We start from the raw sequence: 25,292 nt of genomic DNA on the forward strand, positions 1-25,292 counted from the left end.
GGCAGAAGGGACTAGGGAGTTAAGAAAGGCAGTGCAGCATTGCAAACCACTAGAGCACGTGAAGGAGGATGCAGTGAATTGAGCAAAGAACATGGACGGGGCAGGGAAAAAAAGAGATCCCATACAGGTAAACCGTATATGCTTAACATTTTCTAGATATAAAACTTCAAGCTGTGGGTTTTTCAGAAGAGCTCAGAATTGGCTGTAACTCTAATAGTCGTAAAGTCAATGGCAAACCTCCCACTGACTTCAGTGAGAGCAGAGGTAGGAGAACACTGAGTCCTTATGAAAATTCCCGCCCCAGCAATGTTCTAAGTTTAACATTTTTAGCTGGAATTTTTCCCCCTTCTGTTCCCTTCACTGTTTTCCAGCCCCAAATTTTGAAATGCATATCAAAATAAAATACAAACTGTTTTGAAAAAAACAGTTCTTGTTCAAAGGACCAGCTAATATCATCCACGTGGTTAATGTCAAATTAATATTTCCTTAATAGCTTTTCATACTTTTATGTAATGATTTTCTGTAAATTAGGTGACCTGCTCTTTATAAATGTTTAGCCCAATAAAATCTCACTTTTTTTGAATTCAGGCTAACAGAGAAAAAATATAAGAATAACAATCATAATAAAATAATTTCCTACTTTAAGGGAAAGAGTACTCTGCTACTGACTTGAAATGTAATTTACTTCTTATATGATTAACTTGTATAATCTGCCTGAGTACATTAGTCCACAGAGGTAGAATAAGGCTTAGAATCCAAGGAGAAAAGATAACTGGATAATGCAGTATTATTAAACTTTTTATGAGGTTATTTTAAAATAATTCAGCTAGGTGGTATTATTGTGTACATTTCTCTCCTGTAGGAAACACGAGGATACCTGATTTACAGGCCTATATATATTTTTTTTTTCTATGGAAAAGAGCATTCTAGTGCATAAACTTAAAATTCATTTGATCTTCTGTGAATACTGCTGAGATTGAGGAAAAAATTAAAGTAGTGTATGTGATAGTTCAATATTAGCTATCTAGGCTTGGTTCTGAACTGGCTCAACAGCCTCTGAAAATCATAACTGCAAAGGGTACTGAGCATTTTTCACGCTTTGTAACTTTCCAGCAACAGGTTAGCGGTAAAAAAAAAATCTGTAAAATTTGGCACTGGAACAAGAAATATGTGAACCTGTCACCATGAGCAGTCTCAAAGGGCAAGCTGCTTTGCATGAGCTAATTAACCTTAGAAAATAATTACACAAATATGCAAATGTTGTTTAGATAATTCCATGTGTTATCAGCTTAGGTAGTCCATCATAACAGCAGACCTTGCAACGTCTAGGTGTTGGAATCTGGCATAGTTGATAAGGCTTTCGTTCCTGTCTCACTTCGGCGTGGTATTTCACAATTAATGAGTGCAACATAACGTTAGTAAATTCAAGCTGTATTTTGAATGGAGCAGAACATATCACTGTATTTACTGTATGCACACTGCTTATCTGTCTACTCTAATGGCTTGAGATTCATTAAAATGTTATATATCTTACAACTCTTACACTGTCAAACTATAGAATATTACAAAAATGACAAACAAAAATGAGGCCACTCATTTTTGCTGTTTACAAAATAGACTTGCCTGAGAGTTTCCCCGCAATAATTTGTTTATTCCTGATAGATTTACAAGGTAAAGTATTTTACTTACTATTCACAACAGTACAGCTAAATTTTCTCATAGTGTAAGCATTATATTACATCTGCTTGGAACAGAAGATTTTTGACAGCATTTTATTAAACAATGCTTCATGTTAATATTCTACATAATCTGAGGTGTTAATATGCATATGTAATACATAATTAAGATTGAAACTGGACAAAACAATACCAAGAGGACCAAAAACAAGACTATGATATATTTTTATATGTCAGCTGATAAAATTTATGATTCTGAGAAAAAGGAGTGAGAGCAGAGCAGAATAAGGATACCAGCCTTAAAACAAGCAAACAAACAAATGAAAACAGACCTTTAACAGACTCAGAACTGGCAGGTGAGGTCCCATGGGAATCAAAACTAAGGAAAAAGGGAGTTGAGGAGAGCTGGCAACATCTCAGGAGACAATATTAAAGACAAAGCTGCCATCTATCCTGATGCAAAGGAAAGACTGAAAGGATAGTAAGAAGCCATTATGGCTCCATGAGGAGTTCTTTGATGACCTGCAAATCAGAAAGGAATCCTACAAAAAGTGGAATCATGGATGAATTACTAAGGAGGAGTAAAAAAGGAGAGTACACTCTTGTAGGGACAAGCATCAGAAAGGCTACGGCACAAAATGAATTACAGTTAGCAAGGGATATAAAAGACACTAGGGAGAGGTTTTTAAAATACGTTAGGAAAAGCAGTAGGAAAGTGTAGGTCCTCTGCTTAGTATTGAAGAAAAGCTAGTAACCAATGATGTCCAGATGACGGAGGGGAGAGGTAGCTGTGTTAGTCTGTTTTTAATAAAATAAACCATCAGTCAGGTAGCACTTTAAAGACTAACAAAATTTATTAGGTGATGAGTTTTTGTAGGGCAAACCCACTTCCTCAGACCAAGAGATATAACATTTCCAGTACACAACTGATGGTTTTATAATACAGAGATCCAAAAAAAAATTTAAATAAAAACTGACAAATCAGATACATAGAACTGAAGAAAGGGGCAAGGGTGTAAAATATTAATTGTCCTGCCTGAGTTCATTACAAATATCAAAGGTAGGGAGACTGTCTTCGTAATTTGTGAGATAATTGCTATCTCTATTAAGGCCAAGAGTCAATGTTTCGCATTTGAGCATGAACTCCAGTTCACACAGCTCCTTTTGTAATCTGCTGTTAAAGTCTCTTTGTTGTAGGATTCATAGTCTCAGGTCTTTAACAGAATGGCCCACTCCAGTGAAATGCTCACTGACAGGTTTATGTGTATTCAGATTCCTAAAGTCTGCTTGGTGCCCATTCATTCTTTGGCGAGGTGTTTTTCCAGTTTGCCCAATGTACATATTAGAGGGGCATTGTTGGCACACGTTGGCATATATAACATTGGTAGAGGTACAGGAGAATGAGCTCCTGATCCTGTAATTAACATGGTTAGGTCCAGTGATGGTATCTCCAGAAGGTTAATGATGACCAGACATTCAACACAATTAATGTTAGCAGAAAGAGGAAAAGGACACAAGCTGAACTAAGGAAAGAACAGTGAAAGAATACTTTGGTAGGTAAGACACAATAGGTAACAAGTATCAGTGGGGTAGCTGTGTTAGTCTGTATGCTCAAAAACAAGAAGTCCTGTGCGACCATATAGACTGATTTTTTTAAAGTATATGCTTTTGTGGGTAAAGATAAAGTGGGTCTTTGCCCACAAAAGCTTATGCTCCAAAAAAATCTGTTAGTCTGTAGATACAATAGGTAACTAGGGCTGATCAGATTCACCTCATAGTATTTAGGTAACTAGCCGAACTAATATGGGAATTGTTAACATTTATCTTTGAGAACTCATGGACGATGGGTGAGGTCCCAGACGACTGGAGTATCTGTCTTTAAGAAAAGGTAATGAAGAGGACTCAGGGCATTATAAACCACTCAGCCTAACTTCAATACATGGAAAGGCAATGGATCAAATTATTAAACAATCACTTTGTGAGCACCTAGAGACATAATAGGGTTCTAAGGAATAACCAACATGGGTTTCTCAGAAACAAGTCATGTGAAATCAAACTAATTTCCTCCTTCGACAGAGTTACTGCCCTACTAGAGAACAGAGATGCATAGGTGTGATGTATCTTAGTTTTAAACAGACTTGATACAGTCTTGAAGCGGACAGGGAGCTGCAGACAGGGGAGTTTAAGAGGGAGAGCAAGTGATCGTGCCGCTGCAGAAGCTACCAAGTGAGAGCGCTGGCTTTTGGGGTGAGTGAGTGTGCTTAACTGTTTGAATTTGAACTGCCATTTTGATTTCAGGTGGATCACTTTCAGTTTCTGTGGCAGTTGGGGCTGCCTGCCTGACCTTTGTTCCCTTGATTAGCCTTCCCCTGTGTGATGCTCACCCAGGCCGGTAGGCTGATAGCTTTCTTTGATAGGATAACGAGCCTTGTGGATAGGGGAGAAGTGGTAGATGTGGTATACCTAGACTTTAGTAAAGCATTTGATACTGTCTCGCATGATATTCTTCTCAAAAAACTAGGCAAATACAATTTAGATGAGGCTACTATAAGGTGGGTGCATAACCGGCTGGATAACCGTACTCAGAGAGTAGTTCTTAATGGTTCTCAATCCTGCTGGAAAAGTATAACAAGTGGGGTTCCGCAGGGGTCTGTGTTAGGACTGGTTCTGTTCAATGTCTTCATCAATGATTTAGATATTGGCATAGAAAGTACGCTTATTGTGTTTGCAGATGATACCAAGCTGGGAGGGGTTGCAACTGCTTTGGAGGATAGGGTCATAATTCAAAATGATCTGGATAAATTGGAGAAATGGTCTGAGGTAAACAGGCTGAAGTTTAATAAGGACAAATGAAAAGTGCTCCACTTGGGAAGGAACAATCATTTTCACACATACAGAATGAGGAGAGATGGTCTAGAAATGACTACAGCAGAAAGGGATCTAGGGGTTATAGTGGACCACAAGCTACATATGAGTCAACATTCTGATGGTGTTGCAAAAAAAGCAAACATGATTCTGGGATGCATTAACAGATGTGTTGTGAACAAGACACGAAAAGTCATTCTTCCGCTCTACTCTGAGCTGGTTAGGCCTCAGCTGGAGTATTGTGTCCAGTTCTGGGCACCGCAGTTCAAGAAAGATGTGGAGAAATTAGAGAGGGTCCAGAAAAGAGCAACAAAAATGATTAAAGGTCTAGAGAATGTGACCTCTGAAGAAAGGCTGTGAAAGAATTGGGCTTGTTTAGTTTGGGAAAGAGAAGATTGAGGGGGGGACATGATAGCAAGTTTTCAGGTATCTAAAAGGATGTCATAAGGAGGAGGGAGAAAACTTGTTCTTCTTGGCCTCTGAGGATAGAACAAGAGGCAATGGACTTAAACTGCGGCAAGGGAGGTTTAGGTTGGACATTAGGAAAAAGTTCCTAACTGTCAGGGTGGTCAAACAGTGGAATAAATTACCTAGGGAGGTTGTGGAATCTCCATCTCTGGAGATATTTAAGAACAGGTTAAATAGATGTCTATCAGGGATGGTTTAGACAGTACTTGGTCCTGCCATTGGGGCAGGGGGCTGGACTCAATGGCCTCTCGAGGTCCGTTCCAGTCCTAGTGTTCTATGATTCTATGGATCTTCATAAGCAAATAAGGAAATACGGTCTAGATGAAATGGCTGAGAGGCTGTATCTAGTGGGCTCCCACAGGAATCAGTTCTAGGTCTGATAATAGTCAATATTTTCATTAATGACTTGAATAATGGAGTGGAAAGCATGCTTATAAAATATGCAGAGGACACTAAGCTGTTACTGAATGCAAGCACTTTGGAGGACATGATTTGAATTCAAAATAATCTTGACAAAATCAAGAATGAATCTGATACATTTCAATAAAGATAAGTGAAAATGTACTTAGGAAGAGAAAAATCAAATGTACAACTACAAAATGGGGAATAACTGGTGATATGGTGTTATTTGTTGATTATAGCCGGTCACAAACTAAATATGAGTCAACAATCTGATTCAGTTGTGCAAAAAGGTTAATGTCATTTTGGGATGAACAGGCATTGGTGATGCTTCAGGTGGATGAGGGTGGACTGTTCTGGGCAGCACACATTGAGAAAGATGTGGGTAAACTGGAGAATCCAGAGGAGAGAAACAAAAGATATAAAAGTTCTAGAAAATCTGACCTATGGGCATGTGTAGTCTTAGGAAAAGATGACTGAGGGGAGACTTGATAACTGTCCTCAAATATGTTAAGGCTGCTATAAAGAGGATGAGAAATAATTGTTCTCCATGTCCACTTAAGGTGAAACAAGAAGTAATGGGATATTTGTATTAGATATTCCAAAAGACTTTCTAATTATAAAGGTAGTTTAACTCCAAATTTCAAGGAATTTGTGTAACCCCCATCACTGGAGGTTTTCAAGAATGAGGTGGGATAAGCATCTGTCAGGCATGGTCTGTGTTTCCTTGGTCCTGCCTCAGCACAAGGGTCTGGACTTGATGACATCTGAAGGTGTCTTCCATATCTCCATTTTGATGGTTATTCCCATTGTTTGAGTCCCTGTGTGCACTTCAGTGGCAAAAAGAGCCTAGAACCTGTCCCTGTGTGGCTAGCTAAGAATTCACCCAGCATGGGAGAGTTCTTAACGTGCATGAGAGTTCAGTGGTCAGGCATAAAGGATGCATTTGAGGTGGGGGTGGGCCAATTTACTGACCTGTGAGTCACATATGACAATCTTCAGACATTCAAGAGTTGTATGCATCTTACAGAGGACAGGGCTTCATCCCTTTACAAGTGCCTGATGAGTTTTGGGTCTTCAGTTGCATTCTGCCTGAAGCCCTGAACACTGGCAGATGCACTCCACAGAGCTGATGTCCTTACATTCTCCTGTCTGCTGAGCAGAAGCTCCTACTCTCCACCCCACTGCAAGGCAGAGGTCCTGAGCTTTGCCGCCTCTTCTCTCCCCCAACTCTGGTGGGTGGAGAATTTGGGACCACAGGCTGCTCTTTAATGGTGAAGAGCCAGATTTAGCTCATGAGCTAAATTTGGCCTCCCCAGCGCTAGCAAAGAGGAAGCCAGAGCATTGCTGCATTTTGGCTTTTCTCAAAGTGTTCCACTAGGTAGAGATTAGAGCAGCTTCTGACTTTTCTAACCTCTGCTAGGGTTGAGTCAAGGCCAAGTTCATCAGAGGATTATGGAATTGTAACCTTTTGCTTGAACCTTACTCCCAGTTTTCTGATTCAAGCAGTGTTCAGATACAGAACAAGATCAGGCCTAGAGATAGTAAAATGGATTTAGAAATAATTATTTGTCATCACCATACTGTTTTGAAAAATATACTGTTAAATTGCTTTAATTAAACTTTTTTCACATGAGAATGAAAATGTCCAAGTTAACAATTTATGACCATTTTTGAGGCAGTGGTCATTTAGTTTGGAAAGTTAGTCTTTTTTTATATATGGCTAATGGGTAGTATTTAGAAGGCATTCTCTCTCTCTCTCTCTCTCTCTCTCTCACACTCACACACACACACAACCGTTTTGTTCTAAGATTAGTAAAGAAAATCTTTTCTCAAAGCAATACTTTGAGTGTTCATTTCTATCTTAGCCAAAAAAAAAAAATTCAATGCTATTTCTGCTGGAAACATCTGGTGATTTTTGTTCTTGAAAGGGAACTGTTTCATGTGGGAAAAGTATGTTGTCTGATAATCCTTGGTTCCTGTCATTAACCTTCCTGGAACTGCATCTATGGGTACCTGTTTCCAAATTACCTTTTGTGGATCAGGAACGGGTTTTTTTTAATTAGCTGCTGAAACTGTGTCGTTCCTTTTAATATGCTGTGTAAATACAATGGTTGTGAAATAAAGACAGTCATTAAAAGAAGTTCATATTCCATTGCTTAACAGTGAATTAAATGGTACCTTAAGTTCTCTTTGTAATGTATTATTTCTTTTAAAAATGAATTGTGTAAAATTTTTCAAAGTAGCAAATTATGCAACAGATATTACATAGCCCCGGAGTAGTGAAAAGAGGAGCAGGTACATGAGCTCTGCCTTATTGTCAGCTATCTAGCCCCACTTTAAATTAAAGCAGCAGAGGAACAACTCCAAATCACATTTCTGGTTTAATGTCATTTTGTGACCTTGTACCACTGGAAGAGGTCCACTTCATCATGCCCCTGACAGTCTCTCCTCACTTGCTTTACTCTAGGATTTGGCAAGGGGAGCATTGTTTTACACTAGCTATTTCATCCTGTATTCCAATCATTTTGTACTTGAGAAATCTTAGCATGCTGGAGAGTCTGATCCTCCATTTTTAAACTAGAATAACATTTTAAATCCTCTTTATATGGGTAGAAAGTTCTCCAAACTTTTAGCTGCTCTGAGTGCGTGTCTTATGATTTCAAGTGCTCAATATAAGACAAGAAATATTAAAACTCCAAAAGTATTGTGTTATTTAAATAAAATTCAGATAAGTTAGTCAAACAAATTTTACCCTACAAAAGTTTTATTTGATGACTCTCACCATAATTTGTAAGAAATAGGTCAAACTAAATGCAAAATTCAAACAGAAATCTGCTTGTAAGTCAAAAGACAAGAGAAGTGTGCTGCAGGAAAGTTACAAATAGAAATTTAATCTCAAATATTTGTTGAGGAATTTATTTTGGCTGACTGTCAGCGTAAAAAGAAAACAGCCAAGAATACTACATTAGAGCCAATATTTTAAAAGGTGGATGCTTCAAGATAGGCATCTAACATCTCTTAGGACCCAGAATAAATTATTTGATTTTCAGAGTGCTGAATGCCTACAGCTCTTATCAGTATCACTGACAGTGAAGCCATGTATTTAGGCACATAACTATGGGGTTTAGCTATCTAACTTGGGGCATGTATAGTAGAAAATGTTGATCTGGGCTTCTATAGCAGCCTTCCACACTTCACAGATAACAATGAATAAAGCCTCACAACTGCCTTATGAGGCAGGCAATATAACTTTTCACTCTCTTTTTATGTGATTGTACAGAATATGATGGGAAGTATGACAAAGAGGCCTCCACTTCATTAAGTAACAAATTAACGTGTCAAGGTAGGATACTCTGGCAGCAATAAAAGAACAGGAAATAACAGCTACCTTGGCTTGTCACCTTCTGAACTGAAACTCCAGTACTCAGCACCCTAATTTATCCAAGGCCAGACAGACCCACTTCATGCTCAAACCTGGTTGGAATTGGTATAAATTAAAATTTTTAGAGCCCTGCAGTTCTCTGCAGACTGCTATACCTGCCTATAGATAGCAAGCTGTCTCTCACATAGCTATAGCACTTAACTTGTTATTTTCCACAAAGTTACCTGAAATCCTCACTAGCTTCAAGGTAAAATTATTCTAATATGTATCATAAAGAAATAGATTTCACTTTAAAATATGTCACTTCATCCATTAGTGATCTCCTGTCCCCCATCCTGTTTATATGCTACCTGTCGGTTAGCAGAGTATACCAAACAATACAATTTACCAGGCCTGCTGATGGTGGGAGGGAGGCAAAGGAGCTCTACCTGCTACTGCATGGGGAGGGCGTGGATCACTGCCCTAAGCCCCAGACCTTCTGTCCCTGGCTTCACCCCTGCTGTGGCAGGGAGTGCTGCATATTACATTAATATATACAGTGATGTTGTATCCATGTTGGTCCCAGGATATTGAGACACCAAGGCTGTGGCCCCACTTGGCCAAAACTTCAAAATGGCCATGCTAATTGAATAGTCAGCGCCTCATTAGCATTTGCACACTTACAACTGTGGTGCTTCAAAAGTGCCGTGGCTACACAGGGGTTCTTTTCGAAAGGACCCCATACATTTCAAAATCCCCTTACTCCTCCCAATATGGGGATTTCGAAATGTGCACGGTCCTTTCGAAAAGGAATCCCGTGTGCGTGGCTTGACACAGCTACATTTGAAAGCAGCGCTTTTGAAGCACCGTGGCCGGCAGTGTGCGAATGCTAATGAGGTGCTGAATATTCAGTTCAGTGCCTCATTAGTATTCTTTGATTTGACCATTAGCATGGCTGTTTCTCAGTTTTGGCCAAGGGTGGCCATAGTCCAAGTGTGTGAGAGAATATTTGTTATTGAACTGCTGTTGGTGAGAGAGGCAGGCTTTCAAACTCCACATTCTAGTGCTTCACCTTGAAAGGTCTCTTCAAGTACATGCTATTTATGCTAAATAATTGGTTCAAACTTGTAGTTAGCTGTGACACTCAAATATCTTTCCCAGATCTGAAGATGAGCTCAAAGTATCTCAAAAGCTTTTTTGGCTCCCTAACGGAAATTGGTCCAATATATAACCTCACTCACTTCTTCGTGCTCTCTTTTACATTAAAGTACTTTACCAATAAAAAGCCTGTAATTATAGTCCATAAGTAACTAATTTTAGACAGACCCTTCTCTTGTTTTTGTATATAACTGTTAACCTTGAATTGAGTCTTCATGTTGGAATGTGCACAATCAAATAGTTAATTACTTATTTTACCAGACTGTTGGTTTTATTTTAGTCAGTGGGAGTTACTTTGAGATTTCTAGGCTCTTACTTGATTTCGGAATCCTTTGGAAGCTTCTTACTGTAATCCTTTTGCTTTTTACCTAGTGGTATACAGAACAATAACAATGAATGCACCATGATTTGGCACACAGTTTTTAATAAAAATAACTGATCCTTCTTTCTTTTTTCAGATCTTTGAACATGGTTAAATTGTGTTTACAATGATTAACTTTCTTCTAAATTAAAAATTAACTGTAAACCTCATTCACAATACTTTACTAAGGAAAACTCCTTATCTACTGTTATTTATTATAATGTGGTGTTTGTCTTGTCTTATACCTCCTAAACATTGTTGTGCTATAGTAATCCAAGTTGAAACATCCATTAATGTCCCTTAATAAACTCCAGACTATATTTCTCTGTATTACTTTACACAAATCTTGGGGGAGGGGGAATGATTCATTTGTGAGCCACATTTGCTTGTCTGTCTTCAGTTGGGCCCAGATCAGGTATTGGGGTTCAAGTGACTGGACTCTATATCTTCATGATCAAATTGCACACCTGGAGTTAAGACAGAAAATATTCATTCCCTTTGCATGGAGATGAATGCAGCATTTATCTAGTACATTGCCATTGTATTGTTGGGTTGAGTCAGCCAATCAATAATAGTATCTGCCCAAGTTTAAGGAACTTCATGGCAATTTTGAAAGTTTGATAAACATTTCCGTTTTACCAGTCTGAGGCTGTACATTCAAAGGCAGGAGTACAGCTTTGTTCTCAGTTTCTGCTAGTTAAAGGAACAGAGGAGAGAAGTTTCAAAATTATTTGTATGATTAAGGAGGCTGATTACTTTTTCACTGGGATGTAGGCACCTGTGTGCCCGTGTCATTTTTTTTAAAAGAAGACACTTGAGCTCCTTTTTGAAAATTTTACAGTCTACCTATAATTTGTACGAATAATGAATCAGGAAGTCATTAGAATCCTGTGGCTACCAGTTGTCTTCATTGCTATTTGCTTAATTATGACTTTAATACCACTTTATTTTATTTTATTTTTTTTTTACAATTAAGGAAGCGCTGTTTAGTGAGTACCAAGCATGTCATGTTTATTACATTAATACTTGTGTAAGAGGCCCTAATACTAAGGGGTAAGTGAGGTGCAGAGAGATTAAATGCCTTGCTGATAAGCATATAGAAAGTTGGTAACAAAGGAATGTAGGAAGGTACAGTCCAGATACTTTGATCCCCAGTTTGTGATTTTAAGTAGTAGAGAAGTTGTTCTCCCCTAACCTGTAGGGCCCCAAATAATGAGTAGTACTAGAAAATGGTCAACAGGTGCTCTATCTGCATTGTATATTAGCTTGTAGTCACATAATAACATAGAATAAGTAAGGCTTAAAAACTCAGTTAGGCCATTATAGAATAAATCCAATAAAAAGATTAAGAGCAATAATAAAACAGAGGCTTCATCTTACTATGTCTTCGTGTTTTAACAATAAAGAATATGGCCTAATTCCATAATGGCTAACTGAATTTTTAAGCCATACTTATTCTATGTTACTTATCTTAACTTCATGCAAATAAACAAAAAAAAGTTTGAAGGTGATCAGTGTCTCTGCTCTACTGGGTGACCTTTGTCCACTCTATTCTCTGCTTTCATTTCACCATCTGTAAAATGGAGAAAGTGATACTAGCCCCTTTGCATAGAGCTTTGAAAATCTACTGATGAAAAGTATGCATTAGAGCTAATTATTAATTACATTTGATAGAGGCTGTGTAGCCATTTAGCAATTATAATGCTTAAACTCCTGTAACTAAACAATTTTTTGTTTTATGTTCAAAGAAAACAAATTTTGCAGTCTTTAAATCATATTCTCAGAATTGGGTGGGGTATTTTGTTTTTTATCAGAAGAATTAATCAATTTTTCTGAACACTAGCACAAATATATTTGTGGCTTTTTTTTATTGAAACTTTTTACACAAATAGGAACACGTTGCCTGTAGACAAAATTGTCAGTTTGCAGAAGATTAAATTGAATAATATACTTCTCTGTGCAGGATAATGGCTCTCCTGAAGAACATGTAATTTATGTGTGGGACCATTTTATTGCGCAGTCAGCAGCTGAGAATGTGTTTTTTGTCGCTCATAGTTATGGTGGACTTGCATTCGTAGAGTTGGTAAGTATTGTCTTTCCTCTTAATCTGTTTTCTTAGGATTTTGATTTGTTCTTTCAAAAGTTAAATATAATGTTCTTTTTCCAAAGAGGACAGACAATTTAGAACTCTAAACATTTGTTGACATTATATGTTTGTGATTAAGAAAATTAAGAACAGAATTTTTTCTTGGTTGATTATTTACTGAATTAGTGGGACTTTATGCTTTATGCTAAATCAAAACCTATGGATCCTGACTGGTGGTAGATTTTTTTTTAAGGGGGGGGCGCGCAAATACAGCTTCCATGGTGCTCTGTAGAATCCAGATTGGGGCTAAGTGAAAACAAGTGCTGTGTAAGGCTAACTGAATCAATGTTATTTTATATGATGTCCCCCAGTGCAGTTTGAAACGAAGGAACTAGGAGGTACCTGATGACAGTGAAACTCACAGAGGACTTGATCCAAAGCCTAATAATATCACAGGAAAGACTTCTGTTCATTTTTATTGCGCTCTGGATCATTCCCTGTATGAAGAAAGTATAGAGAAGAGTGTGGATGCAGATTTTTCCACTTCCATGGAAGGCAAACTCGCCTATCACCTTGTATGAAAGCATTAGAAGAAAACTTGTTTAAAATCACCGAATTTAGAGTGGCTTCCATAGTTAATCTCCACTTATTTTATTAGGAATATTTTCAGCATACATTTCATTTAAGAAACTAAAAAACTTATATTGGTTTCTTGTGAGAACTTAAAATTAATAATGAACCTTAGAACAATCATTTTATCGGTTTTGGTCTCCAGTGACACACCTTCTCCCATCTGACTGCAATATCAATGCCTTATTTAGGAAAAATTCATGCATGTGCTTAATTCCTTCCAAGTGAGTAGTCCCATAAAGCTCAGTGGGACAACTCCTGTGCATAAAATTAAGCATATGCATTAGGCAGATTCAGGGTCAAAATGTTCAAGCAGTTTTGTATCTTGAATCAAAGACATGGGAAGACATCACAATTGCACTTCTGTAATGTTAGGTTCTTGTGTTTATGTAAAGTTTTTTACTTTTTGATACTTTGAAAGAAAATAGATGTTTGAGCACCTCTGGACGATGAGGAAAACAAGAGAAGAAAAGATTGTGATTGAAAGATTTTAATAGTTCTTGTTGATTTTTGTATTATTGGAAATTAGGTCTATTTCACTTATCTCTCATTGCTTCCCTAAGCTTCATTTAAACAGTCTGCATTTGTACACATGCTGAAACCTGAGAATGATTTAGCTGATCGAACTCCTCAAGTGTTTTACAGTCTTGTCAGTATATTGTACAAATTTACTTTATTTTTCAAACAAAAATATCAAGGTACCAAGTTTCACAATTGTAAATTATTTTCTGTGTTACAAATCTTGACAGTTCGTTTTGATCTACAATTGCTGCTGCACAAACTGACTTCATAACGTGCACACTTTTCAGTTACATCATGTGATTTGGGTTCCTCACATATTGTAATAGTATGAATTATCTGTTTTCTTTCTTTTTGTAAACTGATGTTTCACATGATCAGGTTGTTAAATTATCTTGGTGTGCTTAAATTTTGAAACTAAAATATCAGTGAAATTCAGTAGGTTTTGTCAAGCAATATTCTTTGGGTCACTGGATGCATACAAATATATTGTATGCACATATTTTAAGAGGTACTTGTGAATTAATAACAGATCCTAAAAGTAGACAGGAAATGTAAAGTATGTTTGAAAACTTTATATTTAATAAATAAAGCACATACTTGAAGGTATTTTGGAATTTTAGTGAGTAAAGTTCAATCACATTTCAGTCAGTGGCTTGAGATGGCCTGGGTAACAGATGACCAACGTGTCATTCCCATTTTGCCTGTTTCTCTCATCACACTGGTGGATATTTCTCTACTTTTTGTTCTAGCTTAATATGAAGCACACAGATGTTTCAGAACAAGACTTGACTTCTGACCTTGGGGCTTCTAGGGTCAGGGTGCTCAGGGCCTGTGAAATTATCACAAGCTGAGCTAAAGTTTTTCTCCATCACAGGAAGTAACCAGTGAGCAAGAAGTTAAAAAGGAGCTTTGTCATAGAGACAAGATGGTCTCAGTAAGGGTCAGCTTCTGTTGTCCGCTGTCTCCACAGGAGGTGCGTGCATGGGAGGAAGAATATAATATATGATTACTAGCACATCACAGGTCTGTCAAGGAAAACTAGACCTGAGAAGTATATTTAAAGTAATAGTCCTTTTTTTAAAAAAATAATTAATGCCTATTTTTGCATTCCCTGTTAAAAATGTTTATAACTGTTTTATTTTCTGATTTTGTTGACAGTAGAAATTTAGATTGTGGAGTGGCCCCTACCTATAAAGGAAACAAATACTGAATTACAATAAAGTAGAATTGAATTTTACCATAATATTAATTTGTCAGAATTCCTGAATATGTTATTCTTTCCTACCCCAGAGGTTTTAGCTAATAATGTTTTAGCTTGTTTTTAAAAGAGATGAATTTAGTAACTAAAAAATTGTACTTCTAACCTTTTTGACCTACCCATCCCCAAAATGCTATTCTGTAATGTTGAAGAGCAGCAATAAAGTAAACATAGTAGCTTGTGGAAAGTTATTCTCCTAAAGTAAATATTCTCTCTCTCTCTCTCTCTCTCTCTCTCTTACACACACACACAATCTCTCACACACACACTTAGGGTAGGCAAATTTACATATATAGAGTAATTATGGAGGCTCCTTGTATACTTCTCATCCTGTTTGCATTCCCTTTGCAGAGGGAAATGTGAAATTTCTGTTTTTTGTTTGGAATGTAGGGCCTTTCTTGGGCCTTATGCATCAGATTGTACCCACAACAGTAAAATAAATCATGGACTTGCAAGTAAATGCATTTTGTGCCTTGCATTGATATGTACGCAGTGCTGCTAAAAGTATTCTCATTGTTTATGATTGTTTAACAACTGCAGATCTTTAGGTTTTGTCTCCTTCCCTGTGGAACCTACTCTGAAAGCAACTGTCAATGTAAAGTTAGAAGTCCAGAGACTTGACATTAAATGATAGCTAGATTGTGGCATTTATCAACAGCCAATTACAATAGTGACGTAAAGCTACTTTCTCCTGCTGGAGAATTAGCTGGAGGAATTCAGCCTTGTCAAGGCAGAATGCCTTCAGGAACAAACTGGTTGTGCACCTTTAACAGGTTTACCTCGCATAACTAGCCAGCTTCGTTACACTGAGTTCTGCCATGCACACTCCTGTTAGGTGACTTTCTTTGGCAGGGAAGCATTTTGTTAGCAGTCTCTGTGCTCCCCAAAATGGTGGGGCAAAACCGAAGGCTGTTCCTTTTGAAGTCTGAACAAAAGAGGAGACGTCATTATTCAGTACTGTTACTCTGTAGCTGCATAAAGTCTAGATCACAGCCTAGCTTTTAGGTTTGATTTTTGACTTGGTTAAAAAAGCAGAAGTTAAGATGTGATTTGCAATGTATTTATGTAACCCTGTTAAATTTCCCTAGATTTTTCAAATATTTGTCAGCAGGTGCATTGTTGTTTTTTATTTTTATTCCAAATTTGTTCTTTGTATGTATATGTGAATGTTGGGTTTTGTAAGATATTAAGGAAAGCAGGGTAAACACCATGCATGAATGCACAGCAACTGTTACTGCAAGGTAGGCGTCTAATTCTTCTACCTTACTGGGTCACAGACAACAAGAGAAATATTTGAAAGGGATTAAGCATGTGTGTAAAGTGAAGTTTCACCAATCAGTGTCATTAGTTATATTGTTTATCATTTGAATTGCAAATAAAAATCTTAAAAATGTGTATAATTGTATTTTGAAATTAAATGTGCAGAAGACAAACATCTAAAAAGTAAATTACTTTTTTAAATACACAGCCCTAAAAACAATTTTAGGTGATGGTCTTTTGCTAATTACTGATTTTGAAAACTCAAAGCATGATTCATGAATGTATTTTACATGTCTGCTGTTATCTCTTGCACAGTATATTGGAGTTGGGGTTATTTTTAGAAGCATCTTGCTGTACTTGACGGTAAACATTGGAATTTGTACAGCACCTGTGAAATGTAATAGAAAGCGAGATTTTTAAGATTTTAAGTGTAGTCAAGTAAAAGAAAAAGGCCTACTACTAAGTCTTCCTGCCAGTTTCTGGGGTGATAGTTTTACTTGGAGAATCTTTTTCTGCATCCTGGTCCTGTTCCTCTGTGAAAGATGCACATATGTCTGATGCCCTGAATGTGCAGTTGGATCCAAGTAGTTGGATTCTTCTGCCTGAATGGATCCCATGGGCCACTCTTTCAGATCCAGTTCTAGAGCTAGGGCCTAACTATGTATGCGAGAGAAAACGAGACAAAAAATGTAATTTCTAGTTTTCTGGTGTCGCTTTTAAAACAAATGCATTTCCATTCTTTTGCCCACACCGGGTGAAAACTGCTTGTATTTCAGAATCATCGAAAGAGTTGCCAGTCTCAGACTTTAAAAATTATTGATCAAGCCCCTCAAAATCAAGACATTTTGTTTGCTTTCTAGTTTTTGAACATTGTCAAGCTTTTTACCACAAATCTGAGTGCTAGAAACTTTTTTTTAAATTGATGAATTTAATTAAACTTCAGATTTAAGAAAAACACAAATAGCTTAAGATTTATAGTAAATGAGTGAGAGGTGACAACACTGCCTCAAATTGTCAGTATTTGCTGTTGAAATTATTTTCACTGGAGAGCATCAGGAACTTAATCTTCAGTGCATCAGTAAAGGAAAAGTAGATGAATTGTCTTTTATTAGGTGAAAAGCCACCCAGTTCTGTAGGTTTGATTTAAAGCATTGTATGTATATACTAATATTAAACACACAGATTTTATCTATAGACTTCTAAAATAATTTTAAAGACAGAATAAAAAGCTGTAACATGCTGCCTAGGTCAAAATATTACATGAGTAGTTAAATTTCTAAATATACTGCACTAGTTTTGTGCTTTTCATCTGATAATCTTCCATTTAAAAATGTTTAGATTCAGATTCAGGGGAGATTACTGTAGTTTGATTATATTGAATGACAGTCTATTGAAATAAAAACATGCCTAAGAATGTAGATATTATACCTTTATACCAGCCTCTTCCTGTTTCTCCTCACCTCTCCTGTTATTTATGACACAAGGGGAAAGAGACTTTGGATTGGATTGTGGTATATTAACAAGCGTTATTAAACTCAGTGTCCTTAAAATATATAGGTCAGATTCTCAGCTGGCATAAATCAGCATAGCTCCATTGAAGTCAATGTGCTTTATTTCTTCAATTTGAAAATATTTTAAGGTCTTGATCCTGTAATATGATCCATATGAGTAGACCCTGTGCAGAGCCCCCTTGACCTCACTTGGAAGCCGTGTGAGCAGATCACAGATTGAAAGCTTTAGTAGTTATGCTATTAATTTAGCTGGTTTAATGTCATAGCAACTAGCTGAGATCACCTAAACCAGTCAAGACCAGTAAGTGGTTCAGCCACCACGTTCCCAGTAATCTAGAATATCTTTATGACCTGCAACTTTAGTTCAGAGCCCAGACACCAATGGCCTGTCCACAAGCACAACCTGGCTTTCTTCAAACTAGTTACTTTGTAGCACAGTAGAGGCTTGCTTGGGGTAAACAATAGATAATAGGTTTATTTAATAGAAAAAAATCACATGTTCACCAGTAAAAGTAAGGGAGGGAAAACATATATAAGTTTCCGGTGAAGACACAACCTTAGACTTCATATCTTCAGGGAAGATAAATCTCTTTTCTAATGCAAGTTAGCTACTGCCTCTGAACAGTTTTCCAGCATACGTATTGCCATAGTGGGGATCCACTGTTTCATGGATTCCAGCACACACCAAGAATAGGAAAATTCTGGCTGGGATGTCTCTAGGTTTTCCTATGAACTCTAATGGCCCATTATTTGTCTAGATTTGCTCTAGATATTTAAAGTTAGGCTTGGTCTACACTGCAGGATAAAGTCAAAGAGAGGCTATGTCTGCACTAGCCAGGAAGATCAACCCACTCAGGGTCAGTTTCATGCATCTGGTAGGGATGCATGAAATCAACCTCTCAGGGGTTACAGTTGACCCCTGTACTCCTTGCAGGATGTTTCTCCTGTTGACATTCTTCCGTAAGGATAGCCAAGTAAGCTGAACGCAGCTATGTCGATTCTAGCTACGCATTTGTTGTAGCTAGAATTGCCTATCTGCAGTTAACTTCCTTTGCCTAATGTGGACATTGTCTAAATTATGCAACTCCAGCTAAGTGAATACCATACCTGGAGTTGGTGTAGTTTATCTGACCTATTGTGGTGTCTACACCGTGCTGGGTTGATGGGAGAAACTCTCCCATTGACTTACCTAAAGTTTCTCATTGTGGTGGAGCGCAAAAGTCAACAGGAGCAAGTTCAGCAGTCCATTTAGAGCGTCTTAAATCACTGTCCCCACCCCACCCCCTGTGGATCTGTTGCCACAGGCTCAATCCACTAGTAGTGTAGACATAATTTTAGTCTCGTCTGGCTGGGGAGACAGCCCCTTCTTGCCTGATTGCATCGCCAGTTATGATCATGGTTTTCTATATATATAAAATACCTAAATCCCTAATCATAATCTGTATACATATTTCATAATTATCATTAAGTTAGAGTAATTTAAATTTTTGTAAAAGACCTTACTTTACATAGTTTTATTACGCAATAATATTGTATACAGTCAGCTGATTCAGCCACTTATTCCTTGCTCTTAAAAGCCCCTTTTCTCCTCTTGGGCTATGTGTACCTTATTAGTCACACTGTGGCTAGTTTATCTTTAATTAAAACTTTATTAAATGTCCATTAAATTTATTTTTAAATATACACAATCTGAACAACTGATAATAATTGTAGGTGGGATACCATTCGTGTTTTACACTTCCCTCCTACACCTAATGGAACCTTAGGGTACCCAGATCTGTTAGCTCTCTGGATTTTGTTGTGTTAGTTTCAGAAGAGGAGCTTCCTCTAGGATGCCAGTCAGGGCCTTGGAAATGGCAAAATTGAGCTCCATTTAAGGTCTTAATTTCCATTTTAAAACAGAACTTGATTGGGAGTTTATTATCGAAATATTCTATATTTCAAAAGTGTTGATATGCAAAAGAAAAGTATATCCTCAGTTTTGCATACTTGTAGTCATTAAACAAATAAAAAAAAGCATCCTCTAATAAATATTGAATTTTGATTAAAGTTAGGGAAAGCAGCATATAGTGCTTCCCATGGAAGGGCCTGAAGTAACAGTAATAATACCTATTTACAAAATTTGTCAGGATTATGCGTGTAGACTCTCTGCTGGCTACTACAAAGTAATTTCACACATACGGAATGGGAAGCGACTGTCTAGGAAGGAGTATGCAGAAAGGGATCTAGGGGGTTATAGTGGACCACAAGTTAAATGAGTCAAAAGTGTGATGCTGTTGCAAAAGAAGCAAACGTGATTCTGGGATTCATTAACAGGTGTGTTGTGAACAAGACACAAGAAGTCATTCTTCAGCTCTGTTCTGCGCTGGTTGGGCCTCAGTTGGAGTATTGTGTCCAGTTCTGAGTGCTGCATTTCAAGAAAGATGTGGAGAAATTGGAAAGGGTCCAGAAAAGAGCAACAAGAATGATTAAAGGTTTAGAGAACATGGCCTATGAAGAAAGGCTGAAAGGATTGGGCTTGTTTAGTTTGGCAAAAAGAAGATTAAGAGGGGGCATGATAGCAGTTCTCAGGTATCTGAAAGGGTGTCATAAGGAGGAGGGAGAAGAGTTGCTCTTCTTGGCCTCTGAGGGTAGAACAAGAAGCAATGGGCTTAAACTGCAGCAAGGAAGGTTTAGGTTGGACATTAGGAAAAAGTTCCTAACTGTCAGGGTGGTCAAACAGTGGAATAAATTGCCTAGGGAGGTTGTGGAATCTCCAACTCTGGAGATATTTAAGAACAGGTTAAATAGATGTCTGTCAGGGATGGTCTAGACAGTATTAGGTCCTTCCAGTCCTAGAATTCTGTGATTCTATGATTAGTGACAGTGGAATATTCAACTACAGTGTGAGGACTAGTTATTTTAAAAAAAATCAAGAGATGGAGGGAAGGTGGAAATATGAGAAGAAAATGTAGTCATGGGAGAGGAAACTGAGAAGTGAGAACTAAGTGAAAGAGCAAAATAAAAAGAGGGATGGTAGATCGTCTGCTTCCATACAACAGGGACAATTAAGTGATAAACTTTGACCAGAGCAAGCCTACTGAGGGTACTATAATGCAGGTGAAGGAGAACTGTGTCTCCCTGCTAGTTTCATATTTCAGGACTCAAGCTCTGTGGAACCGCGGAGCATGATCATTGTAGATGAGGGTTGAGGGTCCATGAGGGGATGCTTAGTGCAGGCATATTACATCAAGCCTCCAATAGAATTTACTCCGGCAAATGACTGTTTTCAGCAGGTAGCCAAATTTTGAGTTTTCACAAGGACAACACCTCCCTCATGCCAGGGTAGTTCCCCAGTCAATTACCTGCTCTGAACTATGGAGACACTAGAATTTAAAACAAAACAGTGTTTAAAAAGTTATCATTTGTAAATAACTTTTAAAAACAATAATTCAACCCGAGGTAGACTGTGAGCCTGACAAATTTCAACCTGAGGAGATAAAGTTTGGCAAAGTTTTATAAGCAACAACAACAAAAATAGACTAGATGAGCAAATGTAAAGCAGTCATGCTTGCAGGCATTGCTCTATCATGATCTATTCATTCATGACTGATTTTTGTTTTTATATATGCATGGCTCACTGTATACACATGGGATTTACATTTTAATCTACTGTCATTTTTCCACTTTTCAGCCTAAATAAATTTGTATGTTAGAAAACTCTAGGATTTAGCCTGCATCACAGACCTATGCTATGTGCTGTACAAAGAGATGGGGGATACAGTTGCTTGCCTTCAAGAGTTTATAGTCTAAAAGGACATTATATAAAATGGGTTGGGTACCTCTGGCACACCCTAATCATAATGTGTAGGTCCCATTAGACAGGAAACAGTGCCTGTGGAAGCTCAGATAACAAATGATTTGGTGTCTTCAGTCTAGAAGGAACAAAGAACTAGGGAGGGAGGTTACAAAATAGAAGTGAAAAGTTCAGAGTATGACAGTAACATGTCTTGTTCAATTTTTTTTATTTAAGCAATAAGAAATGTAGGTATCCAATTTCTTAGTTCAACATCAACCCTATGAATATTGCTGTTGAACTAACAAAAGGGGTGATAGCAATGCAAAGTGACACATTTCACTCCCTTCCCCAAAGGTGAATGTGCCTCTTTTGCAAAAATTAGAGTTAGGCATAGTCTTGAGTTAGGATCCCTATTTGCTAACTTTACCTACATCCATTGCCCAGCCTCTTGTTTTTGTTTCCTCTTGATCATTTGCTCATTTAATATATGGTGCTTGAAACACCCAGCAGAATACATATTCTGTGAGTTAACAGCATTTGTGCACTTTACCAGGTTCTTTCAAGAGAAGAAGGGCAACATTTTGTGGCCAGAAATATCATCTGCGCTGCCATTATTAACAAAAATCTCATTGGCCAATCCATTTTAATTTTCTTTTTTTTAATATCAGTGTTGGAATACTAATTATATGATGTATACAAAATCAGAGACTTGTGGATGATAGAGATGGAAAAGACTTAAGTCATCTAGGCTTATGTCTACACTATAGCATAAATTCAAATCTAAGGCATGTAGCTCGATTTTAACTTGACTGTTCACACATCAAATGTCATTATTTAAAATTTAGGGGGTGCTATGGCTGATATTCTTATTCCAACAACCTGAGTTGGACTAACAGGAAGTTCAAGTGTAAGCATTCAGAGTAATGGTAGTGTTGAAACAGTGTCCATTTAAACCAGTGTATAGACGTGCAGAGGAGTCTCACATGTATCCCACAATGTTCCACGTTTGTCCATTCTTGTCGGTTGCATCTTCGGTGCTCTCCAGGTGTGCAGGAAGTAAGGTAACAGGAAGCCTGTGAATTTAAGATTTTGGAGGCTGGCTGTCGCTGCGGAGGCAGGGGGGAGAGGGGGACTGGCTATTTGCTTTCCACAGGAGGAGAATGAGGGCAATGCAATGTGGGAAGATAACATCACATACCCATAACCACTTGCTGGGTGTTTTTTCCCCCATATTGTACCAGAGAAGACAACCCAGAATGCTATGGGGCTGAGGGAACTGTGGGATAGGTTTTAACAAGGCACTGCTGCAATAGTTGGTGTTTGGCGATTTAGTGTGGCAGCACTAACATTGACTTTGTTGGGATTTTGTGAGGAAGCGAGAATACTCAAATTTATAAAATCCAGCATTACAAAATCTATTTTTATGAAATTGAATTTATTTCATAGTGTAGCCATAGCCCTAGTCTAGAAACATGCAAGTTCAGGTTTGTACTCTATAATACAGGGTTTGGCAGTCCCAGGCAAAGATAATCCTACCCTTCATGCAGAGATTGTTCCACAGCCTAATGGATCTCATTAATTAGACCTTTTCAGAATTTCTCTCCACTATTCTTAATTGAACTTTGGAGTACTACACTAAAAAAAATCCCCTTTCACTCTGGGATAAAAATCCTTCAGATATTTTCCAGCTATTTTAATACCTGGCCCCCTTAGCCAAACTACATATATTTCTCTCTTCTAATTTTTCCTTGAAGTATATTGGTTTATTAGCTTCTTAACCATGTCAATATTTTTCTGGCAATACACCCTGAATTTAACATAATATTCTATGTGTATTCACACTAGTCATATCAAAATGGACAGTTGCCTCTCAGTTCCATCTCATGACTTTTTTTGTCTACACAATTCAAAACTGCAGAGGACTTCTTTGCAAACTCATGTCTAAACTGCTGTCTGCTGTTATCCCTACATCCTTTTCAGAACTGTTGCTTCCCATGTTTCTCTTTCTCATAGAGCAGGGATCAGTCTCTCAATGGACTTACTGAGGTTTTGAGGTGTGTGCTGTGCAAGAGGCTGTGGGGCTGACAGCCACCATGGGCCCAGGATCAAGGTGAAAAAGGTAGAGTGGGCAGAGCCTAGGGTAGTCATCCCTTAGCACTGCTCTGGCCATGGTGCTCCTCATCTCTCTGCCCCCAGATCCATGCCAAACAGCACAGCAGCACTGCTTCAGCATTTCAGAGGAGCCCAGAACTCCAGCCACTGCTACTTTGTTCCTCCCTGTCGCTGGGCCTGGCATGAGGTCAGACTAGAGTATTGCGGTTCTGGGAAATATACCCTATGAGGGCAGATTGAAAAAAAAATGGGTTTGTTTAGTCTGGAAAAGAGAAGACTGAGAAGGAGGCTTGATTGTTTTTAAGTATGTAAAAGGTTGTTCCAAGGAGGAGAGAGAGAATTTTTTTTTCTTGATCTCTGAGGATAGAACAAAATGCAGTAGGCTGAATGTGCAGAAGGGAGCACTAGGTTGGACTTCAGGAAAACTTTCAAACTATCAGAGTGGCTAAGCACTGCAATAAATAGCCCAGGGAGCAGGTAGACAAATACTGTCAGGATGTTCTAGATAATATTTAGTCCTACCATGAGTGCAGGAGACTGGATTAATAGCCCCTTCTGTGACTCTTGGAAGGTTGGTTTGGTATTATTTTTCTGCCTTTACTATTATTGGAAGTTCATCCCAATTTGTATGACCTGCTCATTTAATTTATTCCAGATCATTAATGAAGATGTTACATAAAATAACATTTAACATTTAACGACAATACCTGACAGACACCTCCACCTGGTTGTTATTTTGCATTATTTTTAGCCAGTTTAATTTTCATATGATAGTACCCCTACTCAAACCAGTTTCAATTTTTTTTACATTTAAGATCCTATGAGACACTGTATCTGAATTCTTTACAAAAATGAAACTATATTGTATCCATTGCTTTCCCATCATCCATTATTTCTATAATTTTCTCAATAACACCATTTAAGTTTTCTGTCACAACTTATTCTTCATAATCCTGTGTACTGCTTCTTACTCCTAGTCAGAGCTGAAATAAGCAACAGACAATACAGGTTCATGCACAAGACCCAGTTCCTGAAGATGTGATTAGATCAGAATCTCAAGTTTCATTTGAAGGGGAAAAATCTCTTTTAAAAGTTGTGGCTATGACCTTGCACACGAGTCAAGGAAAAACAGTGCAATGGTGTTTGAGTCTTCAGATAACCTGAAACAAATTATTCATAGAGGTGTAGATGTAAATTTCAGGACCCACTGCTTCTGGAAGCTTTGCCAACAAAACCTCAGTAGTCTGGGTACAGCAGGAGGAGGGTAGAACAACAAATCAAGCCCTCAGGTTTGAGTCTCTTAACTGCTATGATGCTTGGCCTTTGGACTATCTGTTTTGGGTATGTGCAGATTTGCTAATTATTGTCTGAACTATTCTTTTTCAATAGTTGACAGATTTTACTGTCCCTTATTGGTTGTTTACTTTTCTGTTGACACAGTTTCTTGTGTTTAACCACAGACCTCGTGGCATGCAACCACCATGATGGGAGCTCTTGTGTTTTAGCAATAATAATGCCTCCATAATATCCGTTGAATCTAGGGAGTTAAACACTTGGGAGAAGGGTACTTTGAAGAGCTCTTTGGGGGTCATTTGCATAACAGTCCCTGCATTCCTTTGGGAAGGCAGACTATGTGATTGTTTTTGGTCCATGGGCAGGGACCAGGAATGATATGTCTCTACTGTGCCTTTTTATTTTTTTAACACAAATTTAAGAAAAGCCTTTAGTAGCTCAGTAATATTTGAATCCTCGTTAATTCCTTTCCTCGCTCTTAAACACCTTCTATCACCATTCTACTGTAGTCTGTCTCACTTTCTATTTTAAGTTTCTAGTCTATCTTAATT

At 37.8% G+C, this 25,292-nt stretch overlaps 1 protein-coding gene across 4 annotated transcripts in view; it reads left to right on the forward strand.

Annotated features, from left to right (window-relative positions):
• The window catches only part of ARB2A (ARB2 cotranscriptional regulator A), a 385,998-nt gene that overhangs the window by 230,529 nt on the left and 130,177 nt on the right, over positions 1-25,292 (forward strand). For 3 of the 4 annotated variants that reach the window (XM_074995328.1, XM_074995326.1, XM_074995327.1), the window contains one exon: positions 12,255-12,374. In XM_074995328.1, the coding sequence (XP_074851429.1) occupies positions 12,255-12,374 (120 nt within the window). Of the gene's footprint in view, positions 1-12,254; positions 12,375-14,403; positions 16,061-25,292 lie in introns of those variants that run through there. The other variant, XM_074995329.1, reaches the window with a different exon arrangement.

The sequence above is a fragment of the Carettochelys insculpta genome, chromosome 5 (assembly GCF_033958435.1).
Source record: "Carettochelys insculpta isolate YL-2023 chromosome 5, ASM3395843v1, whole genome shotgun sequence".
In the NCBI taxonomy this organism is placed as follows: domain Eukaryota; kingdom Metazoa; phylum Chordata; order Testudines; family Carettochelyidae; genus Carettochelys; species Carettochelys insculpta.